This window comes from Erigeron canadensis, chromosome 4 (genome assembly GCF_010389155.1).
Source record: "Erigeron canadensis isolate Cc75 chromosome 4, C_canadensis_v1, whole genome shotgun sequence".
Taxonomy (NCBI): domain Eukaryota; kingdom Viridiplantae; phylum Streptophyta; class Magnoliopsida; order Asterales; family Asteraceae; genus Erigeron; species Erigeron canadensis.
This window is the reverse complement of record NC_057764.1, coordinates 19,101,537-19,114,959: the sequence shown is the minus strand read 5'-3', so window position 1 is coordinate 19,114,959 and position 13,423 is coordinate 19,101,537. Positions and strand designations below refer to the sequence as shown.

The following is a 13,423-nucleotide window of genomic DNA, read 5'->3' as shown; positions in this document are numbered from 1 at the left end:
TTGCGGTCTACATCATCAATCGTCTACCATCACCGTTTCTCAATGGTAAATCTCCTTTTGAATTGTAATATCACATGGTTCCAAACTATGCTTTGTTTAAAGCTTTTGGGTGCCGTGTGTTCCCTTGCCTTCGTGATTACACCCCAAACAAACTTGCCCCACATAGCCTCCCATGCCTTTTTCTTGGCTATTGTTCTAAGTATAAAGGGTATCGTTGTTTAGATCCTATCACATCTCGTGTGTATGTTACTCGTAATGCTCGGTTTGACGAGACACTTTCCACTTAACTCTGCTACCACTGCTCAACTGCTCGACACCTTAATTGTCTCCACTTTTTTGGATCCTGCCTTTACTCAGCCCTCGACCCATTTACCCAGCCCATCATCTTCTTCGACTACTACCACTGCACCTGAATCCTCTCACTTTCATGTCCCTTTCTTTAACCAGCCATCTACCAGCGATACACCTGTCACACCACTTACTTCTCCTTCCTCCTCACCTGCTTCATCACCCGATGTCATTCCACCTCAATCTCCAACAACCGTTGTTACTCCTCCTTCCACTCCAGCCCCACCACCGCCTCCACCTCCACCACCTCTGGTCTCCTCTCATCCAATGATTACTCGGGAAAAGGCTAGGGTATTCAAACCCCGCCACCGTGTTGATCTTGCTCATACCAAAACTATCCCGCTTCATCATGCTTTACTTGCTACCACTGATCCTACTTCATATCAATCGGCTTCAAAAGATCCCAAATGGATCCATGCTATGCACTTGGAGGTAAATGCTTTACATAAAAATCATACGTGGACACTTGTCCCTAGACCTCTCCATGCTAACATTGTTGGATCCAAGTGGCTGTTCCGAACCAAGTTTCGGGCTGATGGTTCGATTGAACGCCACAAAGCCCGTCTAGTTGCTCAGGGCTTTACCCAAGTTCCAGGTCTTGATTTTGAACACACTTTCAGTCCAGTTGTCAAAGCTGCCACTGTGCGAACCGTGCTTACTTTAGCCGTCATCAACCATTGGCATCTCCATCAACTAGATGTTAATAATGATTTTTTACATGGCAATCTCACATAAACTGTTTTTATGGAACAACCAAAAGGTTTCATTAATGCTCGGTTTCCAAATCATGTATGTAAATTAAACAAGGCAATCTATGGTCTCAAACAAGCACCCAGGGCCTGGTTTCATCGCTTAAGTACGTTTCTTTTGAACAATGGGTTCCCTTACAGCCGTGCGGATCCATCATTGTTCATATTCAAACGTGACTCTCGCATCATGTATCTACTGGTCTATGTTGAGGACCTGATCTTAACCGGAAATCAACAATCCACACTTCAATCCTTCATCTACTGCCTAAATCAGGAATTTGCTATTAAAGATCTTGGAAAGCTCAACTATTTCCTAGGCCTGGAGGTTACCCACACTCAAAAAGGTCTTTTCTTAAATCAATCTAAGTATGCTTTGGATATTCTCACTCATGCAAAGATGTTGGAAGCCAAACCCGCTCCAACACCTTTAAGCACCAATGTTTCGTTTGTGTCTGCAGGTGATCCTTACCCAAATATCACTCATTATCGGTCCATTGTCGGTGCTCTGCAATACTTGACTATCACTAGACCGGACATCTCGTATGCAGTCAATCAAGTTAGTCAATTTCTTCAATCTCCTACAGTGGCACACTTTCAGGAAGTCAAAAGGATATTACGGTACATCAAAGGCACCATTGCGTATGGCATCCACTATAGTTCTCCTACGCACACTTCTTTGTTGGGATACTCTGATGCAGACCGGGCGCGATGTCTCGACACCCGTCGTTCTACCTATGGCTACTCAATTTTTCTTGGAGGCAATCTAATCTCGTGGAGTGCTAAGAAGCAACCAACCGTTGCTCGATCTAGTTGTGAGTCTGACTCTCGTGCTATGGCTAGCACTGCTGCTGAGATAGTGTCGATAACTCATCTGCTTCAAGAACTTCATGCATTACCTCCGGCTCGCCGACCATTCTTTGTGACAACCAGAGTGCCATTTTCCTCACTCAAAATCCAGTAGGTCACAAACGGGCGAAACACATTGATCTAGACTACCATTTCCTGCGTGAGTTGGTGACCGTCGGGAAACTCATTACAAAGTTTGTTCCGACCAAGCTTCAGGTGGCCAATATATTTACAAAAAGTCTACCATGTACTCAATTTAACGTCTTTCGTGACATGCTTCGTATTGGTCCGCCACCGCTCAGCTTGAAGGGGGATGTTAGATAACGATTCATATTTATTTATATTGTATCTTTGTGTAATTCTCTAGATGTTTAAGGTACCTATGTGTAATATTGTATCTCTATATATTTAGTTGTTGTAAGTAATACAGATCATGGACATTCCTTTCATAGCAACAATCCTTTATATGGTGGAAATTTATATATAGGTGAGAAATTTAGGTTTACATGAACTTTGTTAATCCGTCCTTTGTGAGGTTACACTTGAATACCTACATATTATAAAACAAATCTATTTTGATTTTTTAACCTTCAACTTAAAATTTAAATATTGATTTTAAGTTTTAACAATATACACATTCTAATACATGATGTATTATACATCATAGTCACATTAATTAATAACTTTCATGGCTCACCGGCGCCGCCGCCGCCGCCGCCGCCACCGCCACCACCGTCGCCGCCATTACATCACCACCATCGTCGCCACCTCCATCACAGCCGTAATATGTGGGTACCTTTTTCTCGTGTATATATAAAACTAAATTTTGTTACAGCGTGATACGTATTAACATTTAATTTCGATGATTTATTAATATGTCACAAATATTGACTAAAATCAATTCCTCACGATATACCCACTTGGTCACTTTACAAGTTTCAAATTTCAATGACTTAAAATCAATCTCTCACGAAATCCTCAATTCACAAGTTTCCTCAATTCACCTCTCACTTCACCTACACTAGCTATCAACTTTTAACCTATCTACTGATACTCTTTAATGCTTTCGTCATATTAACTGTTACACACATTCAAATAATGTGATTTCTGAACTTTGTGAGGTAACCATACAAATTTTGTTACAACCAATTAATGTTACACTTACAGAGTTACAGATAAAAAAACGATATTTTCTTTTAAAGTTTCCTCTTAAACTTCTTCTTAGTGTGTTTTAAGTAGGTATATTTTTGTCCCTTATACATCTCATGTACTTATGGCTAATTTCAAGATGATAATATATTATTATTTAGCAACAAGTCAACAACACGTAAAAGCTCAAATAAAAGATATAAGCAAGAAAAAAAAATTCTAAATTAATTTTAGGCCTCTTTTTTTCCCTAACAAACTTAATAGTTAAGAACTTACCGATTAAGTCAATTTTCAATTTTTCATATTTATTTTTTGACTTAATAACAAAAAAACCCATCAATTACATATCTTTTACTTAATACATACAAGACATCACTTATACATTCAGCCAGTTAATACACTCTGCACTTAATGACAAATAAAAAAATATGGGTAGTCAATAATCAATTGTAGTCCATATGTATTTAGATTTTATCAATCTGATTTTTATTTAATCTTATAATTTATTTATCTTTTGAACGCCGTTCTATTCTACTCCTACTCCTAAACACGTATGCCTGAAAATCAGGACTCTCGAACCCTTATTAATCCATCCTCATAAATGTGAGAAATGAGACTCGAACCCAGGTGGATCCTCCCAAGGTCAAAGACCTTAGCAATGGGCCACCAACCCCATTGGCTACTAAAGTACGCCCAATTTGGATATTAGAATCATCTTATTGTCAAGTGTACGTGTAACATTTCACCATTGTATAACGAGGTTACCCTGATATCGTATGTCGACTGAATGGTGGGATTTTTCAGATAACGTATGCCGACTTAAAGTTCGAAAGAAAAAAAATCATAGTGTATATTTGAATTATAGAATACTGAAAAATTAAAGAATCAATACGAGGTTAGCTCACATTATCCTTCACATGATGTACTTTAGTTGTATAACTTGAGATAGTTAAGTACTAGTAATTAGACAAATTAAGAATACATTAATAATATATGGAACAGATAGAAAGATTCAGAACATTGTTAAACATTATCCTTGTGGATAATATATGATCTCCCATTACGTTACTGATTGGTTAAGGCTCAAATCAACTCAGCAATCAGCGCGCTCTGCATTGGACCGTCGATGCAAGAGTTGGCATGAAAGGGTCAAAGTGAAAGGGAATGCGTCTTATACTCTCAAGTCGGAACAAGTTGATAGGATCCTTCATTTTATGCCATCATGCACCTTGTGTGGAAACATAGAGAGCGGGTTTTTTGAAAAGAAATTTATTGTGTTTTTAATGTAAAAAGTAGGATAAATATTGTAATTTAACTAAAAGTATGGTTATAAAACTAAGATAAAAAAATCGTAGAATTTAAGGTAAAATGTTTAATATAAAACTGATAACATGTCAGTTTGAAGATAGTTAATTAAAAGTTTAGTTTGTCATATATAACCTTACAATTAGGAAAGCAAGTAACAAATCTTATATATCATTTTACTAACTATAATTTTCACGTTGTTTAGAAGACTTTTATCAGGATTTATATCGTCCTAATGCTTTTGTTAGGCTAATTGTAGACTTATGGTGCCATGAATAAATTGATGCAAGTGACCCAAGTCTATTTTGATTTTGGATATTTGCATGTTCATGCTATGTTTTTCCGTTGGATGTAGGCCCCTGAGATAGATATGCACGTTGCATTTCCAGCTATAATAATTATGATTTTGGTTTAAAACTCTTGAAAATACTTACGTAATACTATCATAGACATACAACTACGTTTCTATACATATTATACGTACGCATCTATGTATATTGTATAATTCTCCACCTATGAGGCGATTCATATTTCATCTTTTACGGCTAAAAGTATCACCTATATATTCAGATGAAATACCAAATGTAGATTAAAGAAAGAAACAAAAAACCAATAAAGTGCATCCATGTTTACTTTTCAAATTACTACATAGCCAATCAAGTTATCAAGGCCTTAAAATTACAACTCCAGCTACAATAATAGCTTAAATATATTTTTCTAACCATCCTATTGAAAATCACTATAATCCACATTTTAATTATGACATGATAAATTATCACTTTTCGTTGCTATATCATTTAATCTGATATATATAACTATACTAAACATCTTAAAATGATTCTTCAAAGGATAAATTATTTAAATTACCCACTTTTCAAAGGAAAATAAAACATTCCAAGGACACAAGTGGATTATCAAGTAATTCATCCTCATTTCTATCTACAGGACCCCATCCAAAATCTTCACCCTCCAAGCCCAAACTTGGTGGTTCAGGTTTCAGTACCTGATCCGGTAAACCTGGCTCAAATCGACCCGGGGAGTTTTCCCTCCTTTTCGCAGATGGGCTTCTACCCGACCCATTTCTAGCCCCACCACCACCACCTCCTCCCTGTCTCGGCACCATACGGTTCGCGGGAGATCTAGACCGCGAACCTGGCCCACTCCCTGGCATGGGCCTTTGCCTGCCTGCCGACCCAAAACCAGGTCCACGATTGTAACCTTCAGACCCGGGTAAAGTTCCGGATCTGACCCGACCCGGAGACTGTTGTTTGACTTTCACCGGAGAATTTCTGGTCATTCGTAGCTCGCCGGAAAGCGCCTGCCGGTTCCGTAACTTCGCCGGAGATCTGTCAGTTACTCTCCGGCGAAGAACCTCAACGTCTTCTTCAAATGTGGTGGTTGAAACAGTCTCACTCATATTACTACAGATCTCAGACACATCTCCGGAAACTTCGCCGGAAATATTGTTTTCTTCAAGATTGTTAATCCTTTGATTTTGGATCTTGTATATACTATTTCTGGGTGTAGTTTTTCTGGGTTGCTCTTCGATTTTGTTAAAATGCTTTGGATTTGTGGTTTCAGAAAGCACTTCCTTCACCAGCTCCTCATCCACCGGCGGCGGAGCTCTGCTTGATTTCGATGAATGTTGACGGAATCCATGAGATGGGGTTGGTTTATTTGTACTAGCACAACAACCCATTTTGTAAAAACTGAAAAAGATTTGAACTTTTCTATAAAACAAAATATGATGGTTGTTTACGACGGTATTTTACGGCGGTGATACGGTGGTTTTAGACTTTAATGATATGGGGTTGGTTTAAGAGTGATAAATATAAGGACCCTTTTGGTGAAACTGGAAAAAGATTCAAACTTTGATACATATGATGGTTGAAATGGTGAGTGGCGGTGGTTTCCGGGTAAATTGGGTGGTGCTACGGTGGATTAAAGAGAGTTGAAGATGTTTTACTAGGGGAGACTTTGAAAAAAATGTTGAAGATCAAGATGTTAAAACTTAAAAGTGTGGACTGTGGAGAGAAAGTGTAGTGAGGATTGGTGTGAAAAGTGGTGTGTGGAGTCAATGGTTGATGGTGTTGAATTTATTGGTCTCTCCAACAAATCTAAATATGAGGCAAAATATTTTGAATTAATAGCTAAATTACAATTTCTTTATTAAGTTTGGTTTTGTTCTAGTGTGTAAAAAATTGAGCAGAACAGCTCAAAATGCGTAAGAGATTGAGGGCTTGTTTGTTTTAAGTGACTGAATGGAGAAAGTGACTGAATCAATATACAATGTCTGTATAGATTAAGTCAATATAGTTATTTTTTAATTTATTAAGTCAAAAACAAACATATTTTCTTAACTTAATGAATTAAAACAATTAAAATTAAGTCATGGCTTTTTAATTAAGAGTTTATCAAACACCACCTGAGTGAAATGCCTAGTAGTGCACTAGTGCATTAAAGGAACAAGAAAAGTATTACTTTTTGGTTTGGCTAAAAGATTCTTATTACGATATTAGTTATGAGTATTTTTATTAATTTTTATAATAATTCAAGATGTTTGAATTTTAATATGAAAGATATAAACTTCGTATTTTAAATCTTACATTAGAAAAATCTTATTCTTTTTTATTTCTTCGTTACAAATATCATATCATAATTTTTTAACTCACCTATTCTTATCAACACCAATGTCATTTTCTTCGTATTTTATTTACGCACATTGATACATATATACATACTTATATGTACACACATATCCACCAAAAACTTACCGGAGTACCTCCTCCATATCTCTCGTCGTCTAAAGGAACACAACCAACCGATAAGGTCAAGTAAAGATGGCGTGTCACGGTGTCACCGCTAGAACTTGAAAGCGACGAAGCTGTTTGAGTGGGTCTAATAATAGTTATGTAAGATGGAATATTTGAAAATAGGTAGAACTAGGTTTTCTAATTCAAGTATCTATACTTGATCGTTTGTTTGCAATTTGAGAAAGAAAACAAAAAGGAAATATCGTAGAGTATTTGCATTGGTAAATCTATAGATACGCTATGTTTTACATGTACGTATTTGCATTGACAAATCCATAGATACGCTATATATTGTACAAGCTAGTACCATATGTTTCTTCCTTCTACATTTATTAGTCCTATGACATTAACACATTTTTGAACTATATCTTACGTAAAAAACCAATAAATTTTGGCCAATATTGTTGATATTAAACACCACAAAAATTTAATGTGATGAATAGTAGGATTTAATCAAATTTTTTCACATTTATGTGTATAAGGTTTGGTGTTAAATTGTTTTTATTTTATAAAAGCGTCATTTTGTATTAGAAAAAATTGTTTATTGTGTAGCTAAAATGTGGCTTCAGGAAGATTTAAAGTCCAAGTTGTACTCACTTGAGAGAAAAAGGGAATTAGTACTATGCCTCCTCACGTCATAAAGGACAAGGGTGTAGTCGGCTTGTTTTATCGGCAAAAATCATTGGCAAGCATCAGCTACTCGGCTACACTATAGCATCTCCATCGGCTTGTATCGGCAAGTTTAATCGACTAGTTTTGGCTATATATATCGGCATGTTTTGGCCGATCCTTGTGAACGTTGGAAGCGTGTACTTGTGACCGTTTTTTTTGTTCTTGTGTCAATCTTCTTCGACATCGCCGGAAACCTAAAAAATAAAATTTGGGGGTTTTCGATTGAGACTAGATCTACGTTTTTCTTGGCTTCTATTGCCGGAATACGTGCCGATAAAACTTGTCAATGCTCCTAACGTTATATAGCACCCTTTTTCCGGTGAGATTCGAAACCCCTTTTGGGGTTTCCGATCGTTGCGGGCCAAAAACGTTTACTTTGATTAGGCCAAAACATATTTTGGCTTGTGCAAGGGTGTAGTTGCCTATTGACTACTTGAAACTCGGTTTTCCAGCGACCCCTTTTTGGGGGTTTCCGGTTTAATCGATATACTATTGCTTTGTTGGTTGGTTCGGTTTTCTGGCGAGCCCTTTATTGGGTTTTCCGTTAACTACTGCTGCTGCTGCTGCTCCTTTTACGGCGGTTAGTGTTTCGGCGACCCTTTTCTTGGGTTTTCCGGTACTGTTGTTGCTGTATATTTATGTATATTTATCTTTTTACATTGCCGTTAATTGCTTGTTTGTGATTAGCTTGGTAGTGTTAGCGGTAGCGTTACCAGGTTTCTCCTTGGTAGTGTTGCCGGATTTTGTTCCATTAAAGCAATAGGTAGCTGAAAAAAGTAGTTTTTAGCCGATGATGATATCGTTAAACAGTTTTTTAGGTTGACGGTTAAATGGGCGATGATGATTCAAATGTTCGTAAAAATGGGACTTGGACGATCCAAGGCGTATCTTGGCGGGGTAAACCCTTCGGGTTAGCAGTCATGGAGCCTCCGACTTCCGAAATTCCCGACCCCCAAATTCTGAGCCCAAGTATCATTTTATAAAAAAAAAGGTCACTTTTTTAGTCTTTCGGCAAGTTCGATTATAATTCCGGTTACCTTTACTATATTATCAAACTGGTTAAATTGACAAGTTTTTTATCACTACACCACCATTTTTGGCAAGTTTTGACTAGTTTTTGGCAACGACACGTAACGGCTTGTGATTCGTCGATAATTTGCCAATTTAACCAATTTGCCAATCTTTTGGCATTACACCCTTGCCCCTAACAATGTGCCCTATGGACCATGTGACATGAAAGAGCACTACATAAAAAAAAGGCATTAAAGGTTTTCTTGGACAACCGGTAGTGAAATAACCGAGCAACGTATCTAGAACACAATCGGTATTGTGAAAATAATCGTGTGTTTATACTTTATGTGGGCTTTGGGAGGAGAAAACCATTTGATATGTAGCCATTTTAAAGCCATTACATATCTAGATAATAAACCCGGGTTTAATCCGGGTATTTTAACTAAAACTTTTAAAAGCAAAAAAATTATAAAAAAAATATATGTAATTTTTGTTATTGACATATTATAACTTGGTTTGGAGATATTAAATTGACTAACATAATTTATATATACGAGGGTTGGTGTCTGCGCGTTGCGACGGTTAAACGGTGATAATAATACAAAACAATGGGGGAATCGATATGCGTGTGTGTAAATAGGAAGAAGAGAAAGAAGTGACTGTGTGTAAGATCTTGGTAAGATGTTTGTCTGATTGTGTTTAGAGATATAAAATTAGAGGTAACGTGTGAATTAGGGACAATATGAGGATATTGAATAGATTGTTGAATTTCTAAAATAGGGAGTCCAATATATTTTATAAGGTATTATAGATATATGGGTACATATTGCATTAACAAAACATAAAAATATTTTTAAATAAAAATAGAAATTTAAAATAAACATTTAATGAACAATTTATCTTTAAAAATATTCAATATTAAATATGACATCATAAATAAAATATAATTTTTTGAAAATAAATATAAGCATGTCACATAATGTTGTTTTCTAAAAATAGTTTTGTAAGACAATTTTCGTTTATTATATATAAAGATTTTACTTCTGTTTTTTTTTTTTAATATAACAGTTAGGAAGAATATATAAAATAAAAAATTTAGAAAGATTAATGATATACGTTCTCATTTTTGAAGCATAAATACATATTTTCCTAAAATGGAAGTTTTCAATGCATAAATAATATACCAAACTTGATGTGAATGGCCCCAAAATTCGACATTCATACCGGCCTTAAAACTAATGGTGTAACACTCTTCACACCAATGTGCTTGGGACGAAAGAGTCTTAGCTTAACACAAGCACCCTTGTAGCGTTACGGATGGTCTTATAAATTTTATAGTGGTGTGTTAAAATACAATAGCTATGTTAAATAAAGCACATATAGTACATTTATTCGATTCAATTTTTAAACATTTATTCTTTAATTTGTTAACAGATTGCCTCACATGATTCCTGAATATTCATGTGACATAGGGTCCTTACCTATTTCTTTTAATCAAAAGCTCCAACAATTTATTGTATTTTACCTTTTATTCTATTTTTAACCAATCTCAACTACATAAACACACATAATAATGAGTAATAGATTAACTATACTACTAGGTTTGGTAATCATATTTGTTACCTCATAGGCTCATAATATTGAAATTAGTTAACACTTAGCATAACGTATGGGAAATCATACGCCATGTTTAATTTAATTAGTTAAGCATTGGTCTAACAAGAAATTCATGTTAGTTCCATAGAAAAATGCCTATATTCAAATAAATCGGAGGTCATCATATAAAGCGAGATTTTTACTTTATATTATATCTCACATTTCTCTATACTTCGTTGAAGATAGAATTGGATTATTAAATTTAAACTTTATACATCAAATGACGTCGGATACCAAAATATGCATGAACTATATTAATTATCCAAATCGGGTAGTCGGCGTCCTGTTTAAATGGGGAAAACACCTATTCTTTTCTATTTTTGTTTTTCAAAATAAACATAGAATACAAAAAATACATTCATATTATAGTTTTGTGAAAATGTTTTGAACACATTTTATACTCTCCATGTTTTTTTGAAATATAAAAATAAGAAACAAAAGGTATATAAAAATAGGAAATAAATGCGTTCATATTTCTGTTTTCATGAAAAACATTTTTAAAAAATTATGATTTGAACGCATTTTATACTCTCCATATTTTTTTGAAATATAAAAATAGGAAACAAAGGGTATTTTTCCAAACTAAAAGCGCCATAATAACTCTCCATTCGTTCCGTTTAAACTTGAGAATCTTGATTAGCTATCAATGGTTCATAGTTTGATGTGGGAAATCGGTCATTTAAACAAAAGCAAACAAACCATAGTAACCTTCTACTTTTTTCATATGTCTTAGACTTTGTATATAAAAAAAAATTGTTCACTGTCATTTTCCACGAGTTTTGCTTACAGTTTTACCTGAATGGTAAAAAAAGACTTCTGTTCTTTTCATTTAATGAGGATCGAATCTCTAACTTATATTTTCATTGGTCAGGTATTACCACTGAATCAAATCATGCTCCTTATCTTATATTATGTATAGTTTATAATAATTGCTTCTAACTTTTACATTAGTTAAGAACATATATGCTTTTTTTAAAAAAAAATAAAAACTTTTGTAATCTATAAAGTACTATTTTGAAGGTATATTATCTTAATTTTTTTTAAACAAGCTACCAAAAAGGGTTGTAACAGCCATAATGAAGTCATGGTTAGCAACAGTTGATTATCATCAAGATTGCAAGCTCCACTAATCTGAATGCATGAGCTTAATCATTCCCCCTAATCCGTCTTTCCATCATTTGTACCTATAAAGTTGAATAGTATAAAATAAAGAACATAGTAACGCTTTATGAGGGTGTTGGCATCACCCGCGTGGAAGCCCCGACCACTCGTGAAACACCGCCGCCGCCGATTTTCCACCCACGAGTGGTGAGTTTTAGGTCGAAGTTCCACTCGCGTGGAAGATGGGTGGAATGTGACCGATGGGGTCTTGAACGGCTAGTTTGACCTTTTGTTTTTTTTCCCCTTTAAATACTATCCACCTTCTTCCATTTCAAATTACACACACATTTCAAACAAAAACACACATCAACACATCCATCAAACATCAAAATAAACTCATTTTCACAAATGGCTAAACGATTTGTATCTACGGTTTTACTAGATGAACTTTTTGAATGCTCCGGCCATATTAGTTAGGAAATATTTGCGGATGCGATTGAAGCCGATGGTGAAAGTTCTACGGCAAGGTCAAGGCGTAAAGTTGTTAACCGCAACCATTGGGAAGCTGGAGAAAGATTGTTTCGTGACTACTTTTCTGATGAACCAAAATTCGATCATGAGTTTTTCGAGGATAGCTATCGTATGCCGAAACGTTTATTTCTAAAGATTGTTCATGATCTTGAGTCACAAGTATTTTCAGGAAGGTTACGATGGTAGGATGAAAAAGAGTTTTACCGCGATACAAAAATGTACGTCCACCATTCGGCAGCTTGCAACTGGTAACCCACCGGATGAGTATGATGAGTACTTGGAGATGGCTCAAAGAACGTCACGCGAATGTCTCCAGGTTTTTTGTGACGCTATTGTAGAGACGTATGAGCAAGAATATCTGCGTAGACCAACAACGCATGATATTTTGCGGTTATACGAAGCACATGAGGAGAGACATCACATGCCCGATATGTTAGGTAGCCTAGATTGTACACATTTCGTATGGAAAATGTGTCCAGGCGAGTTGAGGGCTAGTATAAAAGGGATGATCATCAATACCCCACAATTATGATGGAGGCGACGACTTCTCACGATTTGTGGATATGACACATTTTTTGGTCCTCCTGGTTCACAGAACAATATCAACGTTCTACAGCAGTCTCCATTGTTCCTCCCCGAGCGCATGGGCACGACGCCTAACTGCCCATTCATTGTGAATGATCACACGTACCGACGTGGCTATTATCTAGTGGATGACATATATCTAACATGGTCTACTTTTGTTAAAGCGTACAAGTATCCAACCGATCCGAAAGAGAAAAAGTTCAAGCGGCTACAGGAGTATGTTGAACGTGCCTTCAATGTTCTCAAGTAGAAATAGAGTATCCTTTGTCGACCGTTTTGACAAAGGTCGGTGAAAGCAATAAGGAACATCGTCTATACGTGTGTCATAATGCACAACATGATTATTCAGGACGACGATTGAGCTATCAGTCCGGTTCATATTAGAGATCCTCGGGTCCAACCTAACAGTCAGCATGATCGTTTACAAGAGATACGGGACGAGGAGACATATTTTCGGCTCCGAAATGATCTTACGGAGCATATTGCGGCTCAAGAGTTACTATATCTCGACGTCGCTGAAGAGTAGATTTATTTATATGTTTTTTTTTATTAATTTTTTTAATGTTTGTTTGTGTTTTAGTTTTATTCTAGTTTTTATGTTTTAAGTTATGTTTATGTAATGGTTTATGTTTAATGAAATTTTAATTTTAAAAATAA

The 13,423-nt window shown here is 35.8% G+C and overlaps 3 protein-coding genes across 3 annotated transcripts; 2 read left to right on the top strand and 1 right to left on the bottom strand.

Annotated features, from left to right (window-relative positions):
* Positions 1-1,092: 1,092 nt before the first annotated feature.
* Positions 1,093-2,058, top strand: LOC122597091 (uncharacterized mitochondrial protein AtMg00810-like). The gene has a single exon (XM_043769726.1). The coding sequence runs from the start codon at positions 1,093-1,095 to the stop codon at positions 2,056-2,058; it is 966 nt and encodes a 321-aa protein (XP_043625661.1).
* A 2,946-nt stretch (positions 2,059-5,004) lies between these two features.
* On the bottom strand, positions 5,005-6,415 carry LOC122596696 (protein PRRC2A). Its single transcript, XM_043769316.1, has one exon. It carries the CDS (start codon positions 6,094-6,096, stop codon positions 5,272-5,274), a length of 825 nt encoding a protein of 274 aa, XP_043625251.1. The 5' UTR covers positions 6,097-6,415; the 3' UTR covers positions 5,005-5,271.
* A 5,677-nt stretch (positions 6,416-12,092) lies between these two features.
* On the top strand, positions 12,093-13,016 carry LOC122597090. Its single transcript, XM_043769725.1, has 3 exons — positions 12,093-12,290; positions 12,351-12,641; positions 12,777-13,016. Exons 1-3 carry the CDS (start codon positions 12,093-12,095, stop codon positions 13,014-13,016), a joined length of 729 nt encoding a protein of 242 aa, XP_043625660.1.
* Positions 13,017-13,423: the final 407 nt, after the last annotated feature.